Below are 24,346 nucleotides of genomic sequence, written 5' to 3' on the forward strand. Positions count from 1 at the left end.
AGAGCTGGTTTGGTGGTGCTGAATTCTCTTAGCTTTTGCTTGTCTATAAAGCTTTTGATTTCTCCATCGAATCTGAATGAGATCCTTGCTGGGTAGAGTAATCTTGGCTGTAGGTTCTTCCCTTTCATCACTTTAAGTATAGCATGCCACTCCCTTCTGGCTTGTAGAGTTTCTGCTAAGAAATCAGCTGTTAACCTTATGGGAATTCCCTTGTATGTTATTTGTCGTTTTTCCCTTGCTGCTTTCAATAATTTTTCTTTGTCTTTAATTTTTGCCAGTTTGATTACTGTGTATCTCGGTGTGTGTCCTCTTGGGTTTATCCTGTATGGGACTCTCTGTGCTTCCTGGACTTGGGTGGCTATTTCCTTTCACATATTAGGGAAGTTTTCCACTATAATCTCTTCAGATATTTTCTCGGGTCCTTTCTCTCTCTCTTCTCCTTCTGGGACCCCTATAATGTGAATGTTGTTGCGTTTAATGTTGTCCCAGATGTCTCTTAGGCTGTCGTCATTTCTTTTCATTCTTTTTTCTTTAGTCTGTTCCGCAGCAGTTAATTCCACCATTCTGTTTTCCAGATCACTTATACGTTATTCTGCTATTGATTCCTTCTAGTGTAGTTTTCATTTCAGTTATTGTATTGTTCATCTCTGTTTGTTTGTTCTTTAATTCTTCTAGGTCTTTGTTAAACATTTCTTGCATCTTCTCGATCTTTGCCTCCATTCTTTCTTCGAGGTCCTGGATCATCTTCACTATCATTATTCTGAATTCTTTTTCTGGAAGGTTACCTATCTCCACTTCATTTAGTTGTTTTTCTGGGGTTTTATCTTGTTCCTTCATCTGGTATATAGCCGTCTGCCCTTTCATCTTGTCTATCTTTCTCTGAATGTGGTTTTTGTTCCACAGGCTGCAGGATTGTAGTTCTTCCTTCTTCTGCTGTCTGCCTTCTGGTGGATGAGGCTATCTAAGAGGCTTGATGGGAGGGACTGTTGGTGGGTAGAGCTGACTGTTGCTCTGGTGGGCAGAGCTCAGTAAAACTTTAATCCACTTGACTGTTGATGGGTGGGGCTGGGTTCACTCCCTGTTGGTTGTTTGGCCTGAGGCAACCCAACACTGGAACCTACCTGGGCTCTTTGGTGGGGCTAATGACAGACTCTGGGGGGAAGGCTCACACTAAGGAGTACTTCCCAGAACTTCTTCTGCCAGTGTCCTTGTCCCCACGGTGAGCCACGCCCGCCCCCCCCCCCCCCCCCCCCCGCCTCTGCAGGAGACTCTCCAACACTAGCAGGTAGGTCTGGTTCGGTTTCCCCTGGGGTCACTTCTCCTTCCCCGGGTCCCGATGCGCACACTACTTTGTGTGTGCCGTCCAAGAGTGGAGTCTCTGTTTTCCCCAGTCCTGTCGAAGTCCTGCAGTCAATTCCCACTAGGCTTCAAAGTCTGATTCTCTAGGAATTCCTCCTCCCATTGCTGGACCCCCAGGTTGGGAAGCCTGACATGGGGCTCAGAACCTTCACTCCAGTGGGTGGACTTCTGTGGTATAAGTGTTTGCCAGTCTGTGAGTCACCCACCCACCAGTTATGGGATTTGATTTTACTGTGATTGTGCCCCTCCTGCCATCTCATTGTGGCTTCTTCTTTGTCTTTGGATGTGGGGTATATTTTTTGGTGAGTTCCAGTGTCTTCCTGTCGATGATTGTCCAACAGCAGCTAGTTGTGATTCTGGTGTTCTCACAAGAAGGAGTGAGAGCACATCCTTCTACTCCGCCATCTTGGTTCCTCCTGTTGCTTGAGTTTTAGTGACAGGATTCTGCACAGTTGTCCCTGGAAGTCTGTGTTAATTGGCAACCATTTTGCCTTTAGAACTTTGGGTTTGAACAAAGCCAAATCACAGGGAGAATTCCAAATTTGCTGCAAAATAAAGGCATGTTTTTAGTTCCACTGGGTCCTTTGTGTTTTCATTGGTTGGTTGGCAAAAATCTTAGGGACTCCTCAGGGCTTCTCATTCTGAGAGAGGTGCCTCTCTGCACGTGGAAGAATGATGAGCAGGATAGATGGGGATGCCAGGTAGCCCCTTTTGTTTCATTCTTGATGGATTACTTTAGTTCTGAGATGTTTGCTATCAGGACAGTCTTCTTGGTTTAAGTTTGCTTATGGATCTGTGATTTTTTTCCCCATTATTTAGTCGTAAATTTGCCCTTTTTGATGAGCAGCATCGAGAAGAGATGCGAAAAGAACGGCGGAGAATTCAAGAGCAACTGAGGCGGCTTAAGCGAAACCAGGAAAAGGAGAAGCTTAAGGGTCCTCCTGAGAAGAAGCCCAAAAAAATGAAGGAGCGTCCTGACCTAAAAGTAAGTATATGTGGTGTGATCATAACTAGGAAAGCATACCTTTTCCCTTAGCTTTTGGCATCCTCCCTTATTGGGAATGAGGGCAGTATTGTGGAAAACTAGTTTGAATTGATGTGGCCACTTGGGTGTTATTAGTACTATTGTGACTGGTACTGACAACACCAGACTTGATCTGGTGTCATTGGGTGTCATTTATACTTCATCCATTGGAAATATTCTCTGTGAGTTGAGATAGGTGTGGTGGATTTTTTTTAACATGTACATGTATGTACATATGTGAACACATCTTGTTTTTAAATTGCATGTATTAAAAGAAGCAACAGAAAAAAACATACAATACAGGTTGCTTTGCATAATTTAGGTGGGATTCCAGATATTACTGTGCAGTGTAACTGTAACGTGCATCACAAAATGAGGCAACTGTGGTACAGTGGAAAGAGCCATGGACTTGGAAACAGAAGATCTGGGTTCAGGTTCTCGTTCTGCCATTTAGTAGCTTTGTGACCGTAACCTCTCCAAACCTGTTTTCTCTTCTATAAAATGATACCTATCTCACACTGGTGTTGTATTAAAGTATATAATGCATGAGAAGCACTTTATAAACTGTAAAATTCTCAACAAATGTGAACTGCTATTAACATGTACTGAGGTCATTACGTATTTTAATGTTTCTTCTGTGTGATATTATATAAGTGTTGTATGATGCAGTATTGATCCATTTTACAGATGAAACTGAGGGCAGTTGCAAAAGTAAGATGGAGATTGGTTTTTTTGTTTTTTGGGTTTTGTGCCACACTGCATGGCTTGTGGGATCTTAGTTCCCTGACCAGGGGTTGAACCCAGGCCCTCTGCAATGAGAGCACAGAGTCCTAACCACTGGACCACCAGGGAATTCCCGGAGACTTGGTATTATTAAGCCTTTTCCTTGAGGCTGGGAATACACCCATGCTGGCTGCCTCTGAGGCTGCATGCAGCCTTGGGCTTCCAATAGCCTTTCTTATGCATATTTAATATTTTCATAGTTTACAACTTGAATTGGGGATAGAAATCCTCTCCGTTTTCTCCCTCACTTGGTTTTTAAAGTAATGTTCGGTCTCTGGATTTCATTTTGTTTTTAATGTGTCATTTCCATACATGCACTTTTGTCTAGTGCCTTCTGGTTGAAAGGCGTATAACGATTCTGTTAGAATAAAAGTTCTGGGCCTGCCTTTGTTTCTTGTCTGCCTTCTATATATTTCTTAAAGCTCACATGAAGAAGCCTGCTTACCTCTGACATGTTGATACTTTTCCTTTTGCAGCTGAAATGTGGGGCTTGTGGTGCCATTGGGCACATGAGAACAAACAAATTTTGCCCCCTTTATTATCAAACAAATGCTCCACCTTCCAACCCTGTTGCCATGACAGAGGAGCAGGAGGAAGAGTTGGAAAAGACAGTCATTCATAATGATAATGAAGAACTTATCAAGGTTGAAGGGACCAAGATTGTCTTAGGGAAACAGCTAATTGAGAGGTAAGAGATAGCAGGTGGGAGAGATCTGTTGGAGGTTGGTGGTATCGATGGGTGGCAGGGGTGGATGTGATGTGTTCTCTGAAGTGGGACTGAGGACATAGAAACTTTGATGGATTTTCCTCACTAATTGTTGCCAGTAATGAAAATTAGTCTTGTGAAGCACTCATTAAGCTCCACCACTTGCCCTTGGGCATGCTACCTAACTTTTCTGAGTCTTCGTTTCCTTATTTACAAAATAAAATCACCCTTACGACGGTAGCTATGAAGGTAAAATGAGGGAGACTGTATAAAAAATGTAGTATAGTGCCTGGCATATAGTAGATGCTCTTCCTATTCTACTTTCAGGCACTTGTAATATTTGTAAGGTCCCTGATCTCAGATGTTCTGATAATGGACCATCCAAAAAGATTAAGGAGACAAACTGTGCTTATACTTATCTGTCTCTTGCCCTCAGAGAATTTGATAAGCAAGTAGAAAAGTTTTTAAATAAAAAAAAATTCTTCCCTAAATTTTTAGTTTGAAAATTGCAAACCTACAGAAAAGCTGAAGGAATAATTAAGTTTGTTGTTCCTCTTAATTCACCAGCTGTTAACGTTTGTCACATTTGTTTCATCTTTATATATCTAAAACATTTTCTTTCTGATGAAACATTTGGAAGTTTTAGGCATCATGGCATTTCACTCAGATTCTTTAGCACACATCTCCTAAGAATAAAGATGTGGCAAACATGATACTATTACTACACGTAAGAAAATTAACATTAATTCAGTAGGATCTAATATTCAGTCCTTATTTAAATTTCCCCAGTTGTCTCAATGTCCTTTATTGCCTGCCCCTCACCCCCCTTCAGGATCCAATTCCAGTTCAGACATTTAAGTATTTTGAGTCTCTCTTAATCTAGAACTGTCCTCCCCACTTTTTTGGTTTTCATGACTTTGAATGTTTTGAAGAGCCCAGGCCAGTGGTCTCATAAAATATTCCACATTCTGGATTTGTCTGTTTTCGCATTGATTATATTCAGAGTAAATGTCTTTGGCAAGATTACAACATAGGTGGTATTATGTACTTACTGCACCACATCAGGAAGCAGATAACGTCAGGTTTTCTTAGTATTTTGATTATCTTATTAAAGTGTTAATCCCCAGATTCCTCTATAATAAAGATATGTTTTTCCCATTGTAATTAATATGTGGGTGAATATCCTGGGTTTTTTTAAAATTTTTTTTTTTTGGCTGTGTTGTGTCTCCATTGCTGCACGTGGGCTTTCTCTAGTTGTGGCAAGTGGGGGCTACTCTTCATTGCGGTGTGTGGGCTTCTTGTTGCAGTGGCTTCTCTTATTGCGGAGCACGGGCTCTAGGCATGCAGGCTTCAGTAGTTGCAGCATGTGGGCTCAGTACTTGTGACACGTGGGCTCTAGGGTGCGTGGGCTTCAATAGTTGTGGCGTGCAGGCTCAGTAGTAGTTGTGGCTCGTGGGCTTAGTTGCTCTGCAGCATGTGGGATCTTCCCGGACCAGGGATCAAACCCGTGTCCCCTGCATTGACAGACGGATTCTTAACCACTGCACCACCAGGGAAGCCCCTTTTTTTTTCCCAGTAGCTTGAAACAACATATATTTATTATCTCACAGTTTCTGTGGGTCAGGAGTCTGGGCACAGCTCAGCTGGGTCCTCTGCTCAGAGGCTGCCTTCAAGGTGTCGCTAGGGACTGCGGTCTATCCTGCTAACAATCTTTCTCTCAATAGTTTTAACATCCATTGATGATCATTACCTGATAACTCAGTTATTACACTGGGGGTTGCTTAATGGTGGTTTTTCTAATTCTTTTCATTCTTTCTGCGTTAACTGGCATTCTGTAAAGAGCTTCCCCCTCCCTTTTTTGTTTGGGTATTACTATAGATTCTGAAATTCTTTCTTTTGGAAACTTTAATATATTAAAATCTATTAACATCATTATTAATTTTGATGGCCAGATTGTCCCAAATTTGATCCCTTCAAGCCTGACCTGTGTCCTTTTGAAATGACCCTATAAATTTTGAAAACTTCTTTGCTTTTTGGCACGAGATGTTCCAGGCTGTCCTTGAAATTTCCCTGTCCCAGACCCAGAATCAGCCATTTCTCAGAGAGTCCTGGTTCCTTTTATTGGGGAATGGTATTTAGAAACCAATATCTAGGTGTTAGGTATGCTCATTGCCACTGAGATGTCATTGCTTCTAGGCTCTTAGTAGACAGAACTAGGAAATATACATATATTGTAAATCACAACTTCATATCAATACCTCCAATTCAAATTGTATCTACAGCTTCCTTATCTTCCTCCGTTTCATATTTGTATCCTTTCTTTGGTTCCCAACATCTTGCTCTATCCTATGATATGTACAAAATAGTTTGAGAATTACAATACCAATACTACTACCAACAACAAATCTGTACAGTAGGTTCAAGGTGTTTTCTGTAATTAGTTGTCCTTGGATTATGTGCCACTGAAGTTGTACAGTCAGGGTATTCCATTCAAAATATATTTGAATTCTTTTTTGAGTATATGATTTTTAATTAATTTGATATGCAGTTATATTCATCTGTTTCTGTTTAGATTTGAGGGTTGTTTTCCATCCTCGTTAATTTAATTTATCAATATCTATAGTAGGCATGTTTTGAAGCACATTAGAAAAGGAAAATGTAGTATCTTGATCCCATATGATGGAAAGGAAAAAGGTGGATGGGCTTTTAATGATTGAGGGAGACTCAAATTAGTTTTTCTTTTCAAACCTGCTTTAATTTCTTCCTTGTTTCTATTCTGAGTGAGTTAAATTTCCTAGCCCTTTAACCCAAAGATAGAATGTTGGAGCTGGGAGGATTCTTGAAATTCCTTTAGCCTAGTTGCCTTATCTTCCAAATAGGAAACTGAGGTGAAGTTGTGGCTTGCCTAGTTCTTTATTAATTTGGAGATCCTATGAGGCCTTGCCTGATCTGAGCCTTAGAATGTGGATGTCTGGCCTTTGGTTTGGCTTTTTCCTCCCCAGGCTCATGCTCAGGTACCTCGGACTTCTTCATTGTAGTTGCTTTTTTTTCTGGGGACTAGAAATAGGGACTGCACACTATGAAAGTGTTATTTATTGCAGTGCAGATGAGGTTCGCAGAAAATCTCTGGTTCTCAAGTTCCCTAAGCAGCAACTTCCTCCCAAGAAGAAACGGCGAGTTGGAACCACTGTTCACTGTGACTATTTGAATGTGAGTATTGGCATTGCTGCTTTCTGACCACATAGGGTTCTCATTCATTCCCCAGCCCTCTAAGCCATGGCCCTGATATAGCCTTAGATTCTCCCTTTGGCCTTGCCCTGAGAATTACATGTACTGTTCATTACAGGGTTTCCAAAATATATATGTATTGTGTTTATTATTTTTTTAATCTAAAGAAGCATTCTGATTTCTTGTTTTTCCTTAGAGACCTCATAAGTCCATTCACCGGCGCCGGACAGACCCCATGGTGACATTGTCATCCATTTTGGAGTCTATCATCAATGACATGAGAGATCTTCCAAATGTGAGTTCATTGCATTCAGACCTACAGTATGGATGGCAAGGCTGTTCTGTGTGATTTCAGATAGATGGCAGTAGAGTATAGTCCTAGGGACCTGGAACTCCTAATTCTTTGGGATATAGTTTTTCATTTATTTTTTAACAGTTTAGTAGAGGAAACAGACCTGCTCCATCTAGAGAGATTTCCTTTGAGAGTTGATGGCCAGGTAGAGACAGGTAAGGTGTGAGAAAGTCTTCAGGAATTGGTCTGGCAATTGTTCTTTGCTCATGGATGGTGCTGGCTCTTGTTTGCACAGACGTACCCTTTCCACACTCCAGTCAATGCAAAGGTTGTAAAGGACTACTACAAAATTATCACCCGACCAATGGACTTACAAACGCTCCGTGAAAATGTGCGTAAACGCCTTTACCCATCTCGGGAAGAGTTCAGAGAGCATTTGGAGCTAATTGTGAAAAATAGTGCAACCTACAATGGTAAGAATCACCTGTTCTTTGACTGCAAAGGTCACCTTTCAGATCCTTATTTATCCCTTACTAGTCCTAAATTTAGACTAGATTGGGCTGACTGAAGGGACCTACAATGTATTAGTGCATTTGGGGGTTATGAAAATCAGGTAATGTACATTTTAATCATTTAATAAGTGTTGCTTCTTTTTATTCCCACTTTTTTATGTATCCTCTAGAGAATTTAGAAAATCTGTTGAAACAATTGCATGAGAAGCAGTGGGAGATAGGAGTGAGCCTAAATAAGTAGAAGGGTGAGGCATTCAGTGTGGATGGAACCCCCGCAGAGTATATGCTTGTTGACTATATTTGTCTTTGATTTGGTCTACAAATCTGTTAGAGGGGCTGTTATATGTCTACTTTGCTCAAAAGCTGGAAAGGCAAGGAGGAAGAAATCTGTTTTCTGAGTCTTAAAGAGTTCAAGAAACAGTATAGCTTCTGCATGTAGAGGATAAAGTTTTCTAGTTTCCAGTTCTATCCTTAGTGTAGGGATTAAGGTTACAGATAGAGTATGAACTATGGCTCTGCCACTTACTAATTGAGTTACCTTAGACAACTTATTTAACCTCTCATAGCCTCTTCAGTTTTCTTACCTGTACACATGGGACAATAGTAGTACCTAGATTTTAATATGTTTCACAGGCAGGCCTGACCCATTTATCTAGTCTCATCTCCAGAGACTGGCTCCCAGACCTAATATAGATAGAGACTCCGGCTATGCTCAGTGTTGTATTTAACTAAATATCCTATACCATGTCTTCATGTCTTTGTACAGTCTTTGTCCGCAGAGTGCCCTTTATTCCATTTCCATTCATATTTCCAGACCAACTCATATCATCTCTTCATGAAGACTTATTCAGATTGCCCAAAGTTACCCATTTTTTTCAATCCTCTGTGCCCCCCCTAGCACAATTAAATCAAGTTTTATGGCTCTTATGTGTTACATATAATTGTTTATATATCCGATTTTCCCATCACTTTGTGACCTAGAGAAACTATTCATCTTTGTATTCCGAGGGCCTAGCAGAGTACTAGACACATACAGAGGAAGAAGAAATTTATTAGTCCCAACTGTCATTCAAGGTGACAAGGATAAATGCATAAACAAAAATCAGCTTGGAAGGGGAATGGGAAGGTAAGAGTTGACTTTGAAAATACAGAGCTTGAGGTACTTGTGGGTCATTTAGGTGGCAGTGTTCGTAAAAATTTGGAAACTTAAGTTATGACTTTCTCCACATCCCCCTCTAACTCAGTCTTCCTTCTTCCTCATACCCAAATGCTGATAATGGTGATAATAGTAGTAGTGCCACCATTGCTAGTATTGCTGTCCATCTAGTTGTACAACCTAGAAATGTTGGCCATTGTTATTCCACTCTCCCTGCCCTATACTCATAGATCACTAAGTTGCATAAATTGTACCTTCTAAATTTTGCTGAAATACATCACCTTCCTTTTGGTCTCCATTGCTACTATCTTAGTTGAAGCCCTTGTCGTCTCTTGTTTGACCTCTTGCAATAGCTTCCAGACTTTCTCTCTGCTGCTTGCCTTAATTCTTCACACTGTTGACAGGGTATTTTTTTCTGATACACAAATTTGAAAAATTACTCTCTAGCTTAAAATCTCCAGTGCCTTTGTATCTCCTGTGAGACCATTGTAATATGTCCCTTCTTGCCTTTCCAAGTTCCATTTCCTATTTCTCCTCCACACATACCTACCTGTATTCCAGTTGTACCAAACTACTTGGGATTCCTGTTGTGAAATGTATTGTTTCATGTTTCCATGAATTTGCTTACTTAACATGTTTTTGCATACTTTTTCCTCCCTCTGGAATGTTTTTCAGCCCTACTGTCTACCAGATAGACTTCTCTTGTTTAATAACACTGCTCGATTGTCATTCACAACAAGCCTTCCCTACTCCTCCCTGGTACTCAGATTTAATTGTTGTAAAACAACTTAAAACACGTTGCAACCCCTCCATAGTTCATAGTAATCAGTGTATTCCTCTATTTGCACTTACCCTCACTTTTCTTTTCTTTTTTTTTTTTTTGGTACGCGGCCTCTCACTGTTGTGGCCTCTCCCGTTGCGGAGCACAGGCTCCGGACGCGCAGGCTCAGCGGCCATGGCTCACGGGCCTAGCTGCTCCGCGGCATGTGGGATCTTCCTGGACTGGGGCACGAACCTGTGTCCCCTGCATCGGCAGGCAGACTCTCAACCACTGCACCACCAGGGGAGCCCTACACTCACTTTTTAAAAACTTTATTATGGAAATTGTTAGGCATATACAGAAGTAGAGAGAAAGTAAATAAACTTCAGTGCACCTATTCACCCATTTCCACAATCACCAGCATATATGGCCAGTCTTGTTCATTGTTTAGCCTGTATTTCCAGACGTCATATCATTTCATCTGTAGATACTTCAAGCACTTACACCCTGTCGTGCAATGCTTTATTTTCATATCATTTTCTTTGACTAAACCAAGAACTCTCTAAGGTAGGGACTGTGTCTCATGTTCCCTTTATTCTCAACATTGAATACATCACAGACAGTCATTAAACAGTTGTTGAATAAACAAATCGCTGCTAATTAATTAATAAGTAGTTGAGAAAAGAGCTGAGTTTTAGGCTCTGGGGAGCACTTACACGAAAGAATTGACAGAGGAAGATAAGAAAGTATACTGAAAGGAAGTAGCCAGAATTACTGTTTTTTTACATGAAAATGTTTTCACTATCCTTATGATGAGCTTAAATTAGGGTAGCCATAAGCAGGGAATGTAGGAGATAGTTGGAGGATTCTGTGAAGCTCTTGTTACGGATTTCAGGGAAACTAAAGTAATAGTCTGAGGTGGGGTGGAGATTCTTTTCTGACAAAGGCTTTGGATTAGCCGTATGTTGGGTGGACATCACAAACCATGAGTTCTGCAAACAAAAATTGCAGTCACAAATTTTGTATGCTGAGTATGGAAAGATTATAAATCATTCATTGGTCTCCTTAGACATCCTTAAACAAATTGTCATTCCCCATCCATAGTTTTATTTTCAAGGTATTAAAGGCAGCAGTATCAACAGTAGTACCGCTATGTATGGATATACACAAATAAGGGAGAGAGTTAAAATTAGTTAGTATTCATCCATATTGTGCATCTGCTATGTGTTAGGCACTGAAAAATGGAGATAAGACTGATACATCTGTCTAACCCAGCAGCTAGGCTGGTGCCTGGCACATATTAGGTGATTAACTAAATGAGTTAAAAGTCTGGAGATGTGTTGGTAGCTCTTTGCCTCCCATTTTTAGTGGCCCCATCTCTTATTGTTCCTCTGTAATCTAGGGCCGAAGCACTCATTGACCCAGATCTCTCAATCCATGCTGGATCTCTGTGATGAAAAACTTAAAGAGGTAAGACATTTAAAATGAGGGAAAAGCAGTAGAATGAAGCTGGCAGGTACCAGTATTGAGGAAGTAGGGAATGTAACAGAAGGAAGAGTAGAGAAATGAGAGAGTAGCAGGTCTTTTGTATGTTAGAGTATGGAGGGGACCTTAGAAATCATGTAGTCTAATCCCTCCCTTTTGTAGATGGAAAAACCGAGGTCCATAGAAGAAACTAATTTGTCTTGGGCATCATGGCTATTAAACAGTAGGGCTACGACTAAAATATAAAATCCACATAACTCTTAGGAAATTGACTTCCCAGGAAGTCAGCTGAAGCTAAGAGACTGTTTTGGCAGGGAGAAATTTTAATTTTTAAAAGATAATCTATCTGTATTTCATCTTCTTAACAACAAAAAAAATGGCACCTTAATAGGCTTAAAAAATATAAGTATGGTGATGTTAATATTGAAGTAGAAATTTCATAAAAGAGGATAACCGAATGGCCAGTAAACATGAAAAGATTCTCAATTTGATTGATCATTGGGGAGATACAAATTTAAGCCATGATTAGTTAACACTGCATACCTCCCTTAGAAGGCTAAAATTTAAAAAGACTTAAAAAAACAAAAGACTGAGTTTTATTGGATGAGGATATGGAGCAGTTGACACACAAATTTTTTCCTAGTACAGTCTAAAATCAATTTATTGGGTTAGATTCCCTTACACAAAAGTCACTACTCAACAATAATGTGTTCAGTGTTTTCAGCAACAGTTTTACGACAAAAGCAGTCTGATATTAAAACTTAATTTGGTGAAGATGTTTTTGTTGTGGGAGCTAAGCTGTTGATGCCCAATGATGTGTATTTTTGATGATCTACAAGAATAGAAGATAGAATACCTAAAGGAATTGGTCAGTACATCTCTTTTTACTTTTTTTTTTTGTTTTTTTTTTTGTGGTACGTGGGCCTCTCACTGTTGTGGCCTCTCCTGTTGTGGAGCACAGGCTCCGGACGCACAGGCTCAGCGGCCATGCCTCACGGGCCCAGCCGCTCCACGGCACGTGGGATCTTCCCGGACCAGGGCACGAACCTGTGTCCCCTACATCGGCAGGTGGACTCTGAACCACTGCGCCACCAGGGAAGCCCAGTACATCTCTTTTGATCCTTTTACTGGAATATTATTTCTCTTATCTGGACTTTTTGTCTGGAACTGAATAGGCCACAATTCAAAGTTAGACTTTTTGGGACAAGGGAAATAGACAACTGAACCTTAAATTATCCTTAATACTCTATGGTGATTATACCTCAGGGAAACCTCTGCCTTTCCTTTGCTTTGTTTCATGTCAGAAAGAAGACAAATTGGCTCGTTTAGAGAAAGCTATCAACCCCTTGCTGGATGATGATGACCAAGTGGCATTTTCTTTTATTCTGGACAACATTGTCACCCAGAAAATGATGGCAGTTCCAGATGTAAGTGGTCTGTGTGTTAAATATTGTGAAGATAGGACAGGGGAGAGGAAAGGGTGAAAGGATGTGTGCATGTGTATGTATGTTTGGGAGTCTGGAGTGTGGTGTTTGTCAGTTCAGACTGGTATATAATTTTAAAAAGAAACCTTTTTGCTCTATGAGTGCATTATCATTGAAATCAAAGAGGCCAGGAATCTGTGATATAGAGAGGTTCTTTATACCTGTTGTTGACATTCAGTATTTTAATGCTCCTGAATAGCCCTGGAGAGAAATTAGGATGCCAGGTAATGGGAGGTTTTGGATTTAGAGGTGCTTCTTAACAAATGAGAGTTTGATAATTACCCAGCATTCGTTGTCTTTTCTTTTCTTTTTTTTAATGTATTTATTTTTGGCTGCGTTGGGTCTTTGTTGCTGTGCGCGGGCTTTCTCTAGTTGCGGTGAGCGGGGGCTGCTCTTCGTTGCAGTGTGCAGGCTTCTCATTGCGGTGGCTTCTCTTGTGGAGCACAGGCTCTAGGCGTGCGGGCTTCAGTAGTTGCGGCACATGGGCTCAGTAGTTGTGGCACGCAGGCCCTAGAGTGCATGCTCAGTACTTGTGGGTCACGAGCTTAGTTGCTCCAAGGCATGTGGGATCTTCCCAGACCAGGGCTCGAACCCATGTCCCCTGCATTGGCAGGCGGATTCTTAACCACTGTGCCACCAGGGAAGTCCCGCGTTTGTTGTTTTTTGTTTCATTTTTTGTCTTGCAACTTTATGGCAGGAGTACCATGTTGATTCTATGTATCATTTTGTTGTAATGATCCTCCCTAGGGAATTCTGAACTGAGTTTCCTTTTGTGTTGTAGGCATATGTTGTGGATGCAGTTACGCTATAAACCAGCGGTCCCCAATCTTTTTGGCACCAGGGACCGGTTTCGTGGAAGACAATTTTTCCACGGATGGTGGGTGGGGGATGGTTTCAGGATGATTCAAGCACATTACGTTTATTGTGCACTTTATTTCTATTATTATTACATTGTAATGTATAATGAAATAATTACACAACTCACCATGATGCAGAATCAGTGGGAGGCCTGAGCTTGTTTTCACTTGCCATTCACTGATAGGGTTTTGATATGCGTCTGCAAGCAATTGATTTATTATGGTCTCTGTGCAGTCAAACCTCTCTGCTAATTATCATTAATTATCATCTGCTAATCTGTATTTGCAGCCACTCCCCAGCACTAGCATCATCACCTCAGCTCCACCTCAGATCATCAGGCATTAGGTTCTTATAAGGAGCACGCAACCTAGATTCCACGCATGCGCAGTTCACAGTAGGGTTCACGCTCCTGTGAGAATCTAATGCCACTGCTGATCTGACAGGAGTCGAGCTCGGGCGATAATGTGAGCGATGGGGAGTGGCTGTAAATACAGATGAAGCTTCACTCGCTCACTCGCCTGCCCGCCGCTCACCTCTTGCTGTGCGGCCCGGTTTCTGACAGGCCACGGGCCGGTACCGGTCCATGGCCCAGGGGTTGGGGACCCCTGCTATAAATCTTCTGCATGGGACAAGGGAATGAGAGATTTTAATTGTGAATATAGAGCAGGGGTCCTTACCCTACCAGGGCACATGAATCCATAAAGGAATCCCCTTAAATCATATGCATAGTTTTGTATGATTATGTGTCTTTCTGGGAAAAGGGTCCATAGCTTTTGTCGGAGTCTTAAGAATTTGTGACCCAGTGAAGTTTGAGAATCTCTGGTATAAAGAATGGTTTCCATTTAATTTCTCATGCTTTCTTTTTGCTAGTCTTGGCCATTTCATCACCCAGTTAATAAGAAGTTTGTTCCAGATTATTACAAAGTGATTGTCAGTCCAATGGATTTAGAGACCATACGTAAGGTGAGTGATTTGGTCTAAAATGTCTTTTGGGAATCAAGTAACTTTGTGTATCTGAATCCCCGATTCTTTTAATCACAGAATATCTCCAAGCACAAGTATCAGAGTCGGGAGAGCTTTCTAGACGATGTCAACCTTATTCTGGCCAACAGTGTTAAATACAATGGTGGGTATTTCTCCTTTTTTTCTCTTTCCATCAATATATCCATCCAACATTAGTTAGCATTATTAAAATTTAAGTGCATAAAGCAGCCTTGAGCCATGATAGTCAGTAGAATCAGTCATGTGACTTACTCTCCATTTTTTTAAAAACAGGCACGTACTTTAGTGTGTTCTGTAAAGTTTGCTAATAACGTTTAATGATGAAAAAACAACGTATATTTAATTTCTAAACTTTGGAAAGCACCGAAAAATGAGATGAGAATGAAAATCAACTGGATATTACTTTGGCCCATCACTGCTTTCCATGAGATGTAAAAACTCACCTATGCCCCAGGCCCTTAGATGGAGCTTAGGGAAATGTGTTAAATATAGACCATGGTGTGCTTCCTCAGAGCATGGAGTTTTTGCTCAATATATGAAATGATTGCATAATGTATCTCAGGTGCTGTGCTAGCTACTTAATCTACCAGTGGGAAAGACATCATTGTCCTCAAGTCAACGAAGAGAAACAGTTAAAATGCAGCTTGGCAAGGGCTATATTAGAAGGATGTACAAAGTGCCCTAGAGGAGAGGAAGGACACCTTCACCTAAGGGTTAGGGAAGGCTTCATAAACAAGTTAATACAGTTCAGTTTTGAATGGCTCACTTAAGTAAGCATCAGTTGAGCACCTAATACGTGCTGGCACTGATAGATGTTACAAATATAAAGTCAAATTAGATATGTTTTCTGCCTCCAAATTGGTTATAGTTTAGTTGGGAAAACAGAAAAAAAAATTACAGAACTTAAGTATTACGCTAGATGCATTCACAGAGTGCCAAAGGAAAACAGAAACAGGGTATCTAAATCAGAGTGGGAAGAGAGTTTTCTTAAGCTGAGTTCTAAAGGATATGGAGTTTGCTAACCAAAAAATGAGGAGAAAGCGCTCTAGGCAGGGAGAACAGCAATATATGAAGGCACAGAGACCTGAAATTACATCTTGGGTTTAAGAAACAAGTTACTGGGGTTGCAGTTAAGTGTACATGTTGATGGAGACTGGTTACATATAGAGAAGTAGACAGGTGTCAGATCATAAGAGGGCCTAGTGTATGCCATATGTCATACTTAAGAGCTTTTACATTATCCTAAATGGAAAAACGTTGAAAGAATTAGGCAGCAAAATGACAATCCCAAATAACTCCTGAAGCAAAACAGAAGAGGGAGCTAAGGGCATTTGAGAGAATTGCCTAGCATGCTGAGGTCTCAGCTAAAAATCCACCTGATTGTATGACTTTTCTCCACAATATTCAGGAACCCAAGTAGTGTGGCTGCTAAGTTTGCCAGATAGAAGGGACAGAGAATTAGAAAGAGGAGGTGACGGAGGGGACAACCAGAACGACAGATGAGGAAATGGGTATTCTGGGTATAGAGAATAGAATATCATGGAGGAATGAAAGAACAGGGTAAGTTCAAGGAACTGTACTTGACTAGAACCTATATATTTCATTAAGAGAAGTGGTAGGAGGGCTTCCCTGGTGGCGCAGTGGTTGAGAATCTGCCTGCCGACGCAGGGAACACGGGTTTGATCCCTGGTCCGGGAAGATCCCACATGCCGCGGAGCAACTAAGCCCGTGCGCCACAACTACTGAGCCTGTGCTCTAGAGTCCGTGAGCCACAGCTACTGAAGCCCACACGCCTAGAGCCCGTGCTCTGCAACAAGAGAAGCCACTGCAATGAGAAGCCCGCACACCGCAATGAAGAGTAGCCCCCGCTCGCCGCAACTAGAGAAAAGCCCGCACGCAGCAGCGAAGACCCAACACAGCCAAAAATAAATAAATAAAATAAATAAATTTAAAAAAGAGAGAGAAGTTGTAGGAGATGAGCCTTCCATTTTTGTTCCGTCTGGGTTGCGTTAAAAGAATCTGCGTTGTCCCTTGTGCCCTTCTTATTGCTGATTGGAAAGTGGAAATGACCTCTGTCAGGTCATTTATTTCTCCATTATTGTCTCCTGAAAACACCTAAAGCTAATCAGCCAAAATTCTGGTAATAGAAGTTGGCAGGCTCACAGGTGTCTAAAAATGAGTATAACAAGTAATAAGCAAGCTGGAGTGTTACAGAGAGGATGCTTGGCCTGGTAATGGCTGCCTGAAGATAGAGGGCAGATTTATGAGGAGCTTATGTAAGGCAACAAGAAAAACCCAGAAGATGCTAATTGAAATGAGAAGAGGGCAGATGGACAAATCACAGAAGACAAAAATACCAAATGAAAATGAAAATTCACTTGTACCTAGTAATCAAAGAAATGCAAATTGAAACAGACCATTTTTTTGCCTATTAGATGAGCTCAATTTCTCTTTTTTTTAAATTTCTTTTTTAATGGAAGTATTCAATATGCTAGTGAGACAGTTACTCTCACATATGCTGTTGGCAGTGTAACATTGTTAGACATTTTTAGAAAGCTCTTTGACAGCATTGAGACTTAAAAATCGTTAAGTGAACAGACTTTATAGTCAGGTAGACTTGAATTTGAATTTTGGCCCCACCACTTCATAGCACTGTGACTTTGGACAAGTAACTTAGACTCTGCTTTCTTTTCTGTAAAATGGGGAAAATAATAATACCCTCCTCAGAGGGCTATCGTGAGGATTAAATAAAATAATGCATGTAAGTGCTTAGCACGTGGTAGGATAATCTATCCTAATCAGAGATACAGACAAAGCTGTTCATGATAATGTCATTTATATTAATTAGAAATAACCTGAACGGTTAATGTAAAGGGAATGACTAGTTATTGTGCCACCTGTATGATGGATTGCTGTGTAAAGACTGAAAGCTTATTTTAAAAACTAATGACAGTGCTCACTTCGGCAGCACATATACTAAAATTGGAACGATACAGTGAAGATTAGCATGGCCCGTGTGCAAGGATGACACACAAATTCATGAAGCGTTCCATATTTTTCTGTTATAAAACAGAAACTAACACACCATTGTAAAGCAATTATACTCCAATGAAGGTGTTAAAAAAAAAACAAGCTAGGGCTTCCCTGGTGGCGCAGTGGTTGGGAGTCCGCCTGCCGATGCAGGGGACACGGGTTCGTGCCCCGGTCCGGGAGGATCCCGCATGCCGCGGAGCGGCTGGGCCTGTGGGCCATGGCCTCGGAGCCTGCACGTCCGGAGCCTGTGCTCTGCAACGGGAGAGGCCACGACAGTGAGAGGCCCGTGTACCGCAAAAGGAAAAAAAAAAAAAACAAGCTAATGACAAAAGTGCTTAGAATGTTAAGTGAGAAAAGCAGAACATAACTTTATGTCATCTCAGTTATGCTTTTAAGAAAAGATACATAGAAAAAAGACGTGCTGGTGATAAGTGATTATTTCTGAGATGTAAGGTTACAGTTGTCTTCATTTTCATCTTTTGTATGTTTTCCAAGTTTTCTACTGGTATGGAAGGCAGGAAACTCTTTCATGAGGAGGTGATTTTTGAGCTAAATTTTGAAGAATGACGATTATTGTAGCTAATTCTTTAGTGAGCACCTGCTGTGCCAAGCAAATAGTCAAGTGGAGAAGGGTGGGGAAGAAGTTCCAGGTAGATAGTGCAAATGCTAAAAAGATGAGAGTGCCTTGGATAGGGCAGTGCAAATAGTTGAGTTTGGCTAGGGTGCAAAGTGGGAGCTAGTTTTGGTGTTAAGAGATTAGTTTTTAAAGTTAGATGGGGCCAAGTCATGAAAGGCCTAGTATGCCTTTAAAAGGACAGACCACCATAACAGGTATTTTAGTAAGATCATTCTGGAAGCTACCTGAAGAATAGATAGGAGGGGACATGAAATATGGAGACCAGTAAAGAAACTATTGACAACAGTCCAAGTTAAAAGTACTGAGAGCTTGAACTAAGTTAAGTAGCAATAAGAATGGAAAGATGGGGACAGATGGTAGAGATACTGAGGAAGTAGGATTGATACCTTCATAAATGGTTGGAAGTTGAGAGTATGGGTAAAAGACAGGGAGAATTCAAAATGATGCCAAGTACTCTTATGCTCTTGGTGAGAACATAAATCAGTACAGACTTTTTAGAGGACTATAAATGTGTATTCCCTTTGACTAAGCAAGTTCATCTCAAAGGAATACTCCACACAGGTTTGCAAAGGCATACGTACAAATGTACATATGTTTGTAATTGCAACATTGTTTGTAATTGCAAAAATATAGGAGCATTCTAAATATCCAACAGTAGGAAATTAGTTAAATTATGGTACATCTATATGATGGAATACTGTTTAGCCATCAGAATGGTAGATTAGCTAACAAATAAAGCTGTACCTTACATATGCTGATATCAAAATATATCCAGGATATGTACTGTTGAAAACTAGATCACTCAACAGTATTTACAGGAGTTGCAAATTCAGATCCTATGGAGGCCAGACAGGTAACATAAATGAGTAAACAGGCTCAGTAGGACTGGATGAACTGGAGAGCACATCCCCCATCTAAAGGGCTCAGTCACTATTTTGTTCAATTGTTGTCACAGAGTAGAATTACTAAAGGGAGAGGTGGAGGATAATCTTCACTTTATACTTTTTTGTACTTAGGTGTTTGAATTTTTTTAATTGAGCATGAAATACTTTTGTAATTAAAAATAAAGAAATTTCCATTTTTTGGAAGGATGGCTAAGTCAGATGACATTCAGAATTCTGACTTGGGCAAACTGGCGGCGCCATTGACTAATACAGCTGTCCCTCGATATCTGCAGGGGATTGGTTCCGTGACTCCCATGGATACCAAAGTCTGCAGATGCTCAAGTCACTTATATAAAATGGCATAGTATTTGCATATAACCTACATACATCCTCCCATATACTTTAATAAATCATCTCTAGATTACCTACAATACCCAATACAATGTAAATGCTGTGTAAGTAGTTATAAATACAATGTAGATAGTTGCCAGTGTGCAGAAAAACCAAGTTTTGCTCTTTGGAACTTTCTGGAATTTTTTTTTGCAAATATTTTCGACCTACAGTTGGTTGATTTCCATGGTTGCAGAACCTGTGGATACAGAGGGATGACTATAATAGGAAATATAGGAGGAGTGGTTTTGGAGAAATGTGGTAGAGTTCAATTTGGGCTATATTGTATTAAGGTAGGACATCCAAGTGAAGACTTTCAGTAGGTAGTTAGCTATATAGGGGTCCAAAGCTCAGAAGAGAAGTCTGTACTATTTGTACATATGGATATTTTTTTCAAATCATCAGCATATAAAAATATAAGTAGATGAGCTCAAATAGGGAGTAGGGTGCATTCCTTGAACCCCCTGATGCTGTAGGTGAAATATGGTTGTATGTTTTTCAGACCATAGCTTTATCATATTACCAAAGTTGTATGTGACCCAAAAAAGTTAAGAACCACTGTTAAGAGAGAATGTAGGATGAGAATATACTCAACAAATACCAAATCAACATTTAAGGGATCAGGTGGAGAATACTGAGGGGTGACCAGAATGAAAGAAGGAAAACCAGAAGAGAGTGATGTCCTGGAAACCAAGAGAAGAGGAAAATGGCCAACAGGTCAAGTGCTACGGAGAAGACCAAAGAGAACGGTCATTAGAAGAGCTATTTCAATGCAGTGGTAGAATCAAAAGCCAGACTACAGAGGATATAAATGAGTGAGAATTAAGTGGAGACTGAAATTTGCCCGTGAAGGGAAGACGGAAGACTGTAATCAATGTTTCGGAGGGGACGAAGGCAGTTGGACAGAGGGGATGTTTGTATAGGTGAAAGAGAAGAAAATTAAGAATATAAGATAGGATCCCTATGAGAATGGGAATATAAACATTGAGAAAGTTCCTGCCCAGTAGCCTCTCATTTTCTCTGCAAAGTAGCAAATGGGATCTTTTGCTAAGAGTGGGTGAGGTGGTGGGAGAGAGAATTTGAAGAGAAATGTAGATAAGGGTTTGAATTATCTGTTGTAGGAAATTTGAAAAGGAGCTGACTTAGAGACATTTCAGAAATGTTGAGCAGCCTTTGAGGGTCCAGCTGAAGTTGGAGATCATTCATTTTTATAACAGCATCAATTGGCACAGTTGGGTAACTTGTCAGTGCTCATCAAACCACATGAGGAAACAAGGCAGATGGTAGAATTGATTCAGGATTGGGATTTTGTTTCTGGATGTGTTGCAAAGATCGGGAATTGACAGTGTTAGCAAGAAAAAAAAAGTTGATCGTTGAGCTTCTCAGACTTTGTCACCAAAGGTCCCTTTATAGCAGAGGATTATGACTACATAGCCTCTAGTTTGGGGGGAGTATCCCAAAGCAGCTCTACAAAAGCTTGAAATTTCTTCGGCAATTCATGTTTTATCTTTTAAATTTATACTGATTTTGTATTAGGCGAAATCTCTTTGTACTTTAACATGTTGCAAATTTCTTACCAAATTATTTTATATCCTCCCCCACCCTCACCTCCATCTTCAAGTAAAACTGCTGATGAAGAAAGATAAATGACAGTGATCCTATAGCTTTCTTCAGTATACTGCTACACATTGCCTTAGTTTTTGAACTAAAGCCAGGAGAGGCTTGATAGAGACAGGAGTTAATGGGGATGCAAGTTTCCTTGAGATCAGAGAGAGAGAATGAAAAAACTGGACAGATACAAGGCTGTGATAAGGAAGTGTAGGATATTGACATTGAAACTTTCAGAGGTGAAGCAGTTTTTAGTAAAGAACATTCTGGATATAGTCGTGTATATGTTTGGCTGGAGTGGAGGTGCGAACCATTGGCATGAGGATTTGCAAGGATTTTGGATGGGTGGTACACGTGAACGTTAGAGTAACCCACCATGATGGGGAGGGATTTGGAGCCAAGAAGATTGTGCCAGGTGTGCAAGTCCTTGGTGAATGTGAGTAGGTTAATGATGGTGAGTAAAGGTGAAGAGCAAAGATCTCAGACTCAAGTGGCCTATAGGGGCCAGGCAAGTAATGTAAATGAGTGAGGTCGGCCAGGTGTGGGTTGTGGTAAACTGGAAGAGTACATATTCCATCTAAAGAGGCTTGTACTTTACTACATCTGATTGTTTTCCTAAGGAGATGAGTATACAGTGTCACTAGGTATCTTAATTTTTCAAGAGAAGCTGAAAATCTGGATTTGTGTGTGTATAACATTTCCCAATTTTTACATATTTGCAAATAGTTAAAAAAAATTTTTTTAATTGTGCAAGCCAAATAAAAACATCTATCTGCAGGCCAAATCTGGCTCCAAGGCAGCTGGTTTTCAACCTCTGGCATAGTAGAGAACAAGCCTCAAAGTAGGAGGGATTTTTTTTCTTTTCCCCAAGGGGAAATAAATAATAATTTGGTAGCAGCAGTGGACAGCCTAGAAGGCTGTCTTCCCCCCATCCTTAATCAGTGGGTGAGAGTGTAAGTAACCTCTGAATAGGGCTGTAAGGGTAAATGGTGTCATGAGATAAGAAATGTCACATTTTTTTTTGAAATGTCACATTTTTTATACTAAAAGGACACCCATCATGGAGTTGAAGGCACATATGAGATGTTTCCTACCATCAGGTACTATGCACAAAATAATACTTTTGTTTAAAACTGTGTTGGTTTGGCCAGATACGAACCTGCCTCTGTTTCTGATTAACAGTAGCAGGGGCTTCCCTGGTGGCGCAGTGGTTGGCAGTCCGCCTGCCAATGCAGGGGACACGGGTTTGTGCCCCGGTCCGGGAGGATCCCACGTGCCGCAGAGCAGCTGGGCCCATGGGCCCGTGGGCCATGGCTGCTGAGCCTGCGCGTCCGGAGCCTGTGCTCCGCAGCGGGAGAGGCTGCAGCGGTGAGAGGCCCGCGTACTGCAAAAAAAAAAATATATATATATATATATATATATATATATATAATTAACAAAATCCATGTGGAATCTATTCCCTGCTTTAAAATTTTTATTTCAAAAAAATTTACTAACCAAAATTAGTAGAATGGTATCTCTAGTTAACATTATTTTGACTCTTTCCATTCAGATCCTTCACACATAATAAATATCACACTGCACAGTGGCGCATTTCCATAGCATTTTATATACTTTCATTGACTTATCCTGTATAATCATGTATATGACACATGAGCTATATTGTACATAGCTAGAATGCTTAACACTAAGGTTATCATCGGGCAACAAGTGGAAGATAAGTAGTACTCCAGATGAAACTGCATCTGGAAGTATGCAGTACACATTGGAGGACACAGTCTTGTACTTGAGGTAGTGGTGATGGACTGCACACTGATATTGGAGTTTAGGCCTTTAGGCCTTCCAGATACCACATAGGTACTGAATCAATCTCAGCCTCTGTTCATGTTCAACTTACATTTGAAGGAACGTTAATAATCAAGGAAACCTAAAACTTGGGATTGGAACTATTTGCACTAGTCTTAAAAGGCACACAACATTCCATGTCAGTGAGAGAGTCATACAGATAAAGAAATCCTGTCTGAAAAACACAGCCCACATTTTTTACTGGTCTTAACAAAGCCACAAAGTCTTAAATCGTTGGCAGAGGCCTTAATACTTAATGTTTGATGTAAATTTAAGGTAAACTGCATAGTCTGTACCAATAGATGATGCCGAGCTATTCATGACGAAAGCCCTTTTCCCAAAGAATTTCCTAGCAAGTTCCTCCTCCGGTGTTCTTCAAACCAAAAAGTCAACCCCAAGAAGAAGCCATCTTACCTACGATAAGTAGATGATATATCATAAACTCTGAGCTCCTGACATTTTAGAATGCTCAGTGGGACCCTACAATCTAGATTAGATAAAAAATAAATTTACCCAAAAAATCTCTAGAGTAGTTTTTTCCTACACTTTTGTTTGAGTAATTCCCAACCCTGTGTGAGCTCTAATAGTTGTTCTGCTTATAGGACTCTTTCCGGAGTTTCGTCATGTACATGTGCAGCTTAGTATTCAGCTGAAGACTCAAGAGAGCCTTTCTGAAGATCTTAGGTTATTTTTCTGTGGAGTTCTCTTCTCTCCAGATCTGTCCTGCAGTTTACAGCTGTTTTAGCCTCCTCAGACTCCACTGTCTGGCTCTATGGCTTAGCGAGACTGCTGTGCTTTTCTTGGGTTCGGCAGAAAGCCAAGGACAATTATAGGGCTCACTTCCTTTATTTCCTTTCTCTCAAGAATCACAGTCCTATACTTCCTGGTTGGAAACAGTTGTTTCATGTGTTTTTTCCAGTTTTCTGGTTACAGTGGGAAGACTAGTCCAATAGCAGTTACTCTATCATGCCCAGAGGTCTTTTAGGTTTATGGTATTTTTGACATATAGAAACTTCATTTTTATGTAGTTACATTTATCAGTCTTTGCCTTTATGATTTCTATCTTTGGTATAATTGTTTAAGAGACCTTCCCTACCCCCAAGATACCCAACTGTATTTTTTTCTAATACATATAACATTTTAAACGTTTGAATGTTTATTGATTTTTAAAAATAGGATCTAAGGTATAAAGTAAATATCTAACTTATTTTCTCTTCCAAAGGATTAGCCAAAGTGTTCAAGTTGTATTTATGGAATAGTCTATCCTTTTCTACATTAGTACAAAATACCACCTTTATCA

At 40.4% G+C, this 24,346-nt stretch overlaps 1 protein-coding gene across 3 annotated transcripts in view; it reads left to right on the forward strand.

The window, feature by feature from the left end:
• Nucleotides 1–24,346, forward strand: part of TAF1 (TATA-box binding protein associated factor 1) — a gene marked incomplete at both ends in the record, with an annotated part of 77,547 nt that overhangs the window by 29,561 nt on the left and 23,640 nt on the right. For all 3 annotated transcript variants that reach the window (XM_079726994.1, XM_079726995.1, XM_079726996.1), the window contains 9 exons: nt 2,179–2,344; nt 3,643–3,854; nt 6,974–7,082; nt 7,297–7,395; nt 7,688–7,865; nt 11,223–11,290; nt 12,610–12,732; nt 14,518–14,610; nt 14,689–14,773. In XM_079726994.1, the coding sequence (XP_079583120.1) occupies nt 2,179–2,344; nt 3,643–3,854; nt 6,974–7,082; nt 7,297–7,395; nt 7,688–7,865; nt 11,223–11,290; nt 12,610–12,732; nt 14,518–14,610; nt 14,689–14,773 (1,133 nt within the window). The remainder of the gene's footprint in view (nt 1–2,178; nt 2,345–3,642; nt 3,855–6,973; nt 7,083–7,296; nt 7,396–7,687; nt 7,866–11,222; nt 11,291–12,609; nt 12,733–14,517; nt 14,611–14,688; nt 14,774–24,346) is intronic.

Source organism: Hyperoodon ampullatus (genome assembly GCF_949752795.1).
Source record: "Hyperoodon ampullatus genome assembly, chromosome: X".
NCBI lineage: Eukaryota > Metazoa > Chordata > Mammalia > Artiodactyla > Ziphiidae > Hyperoodon > Hyperoodon ampullatus.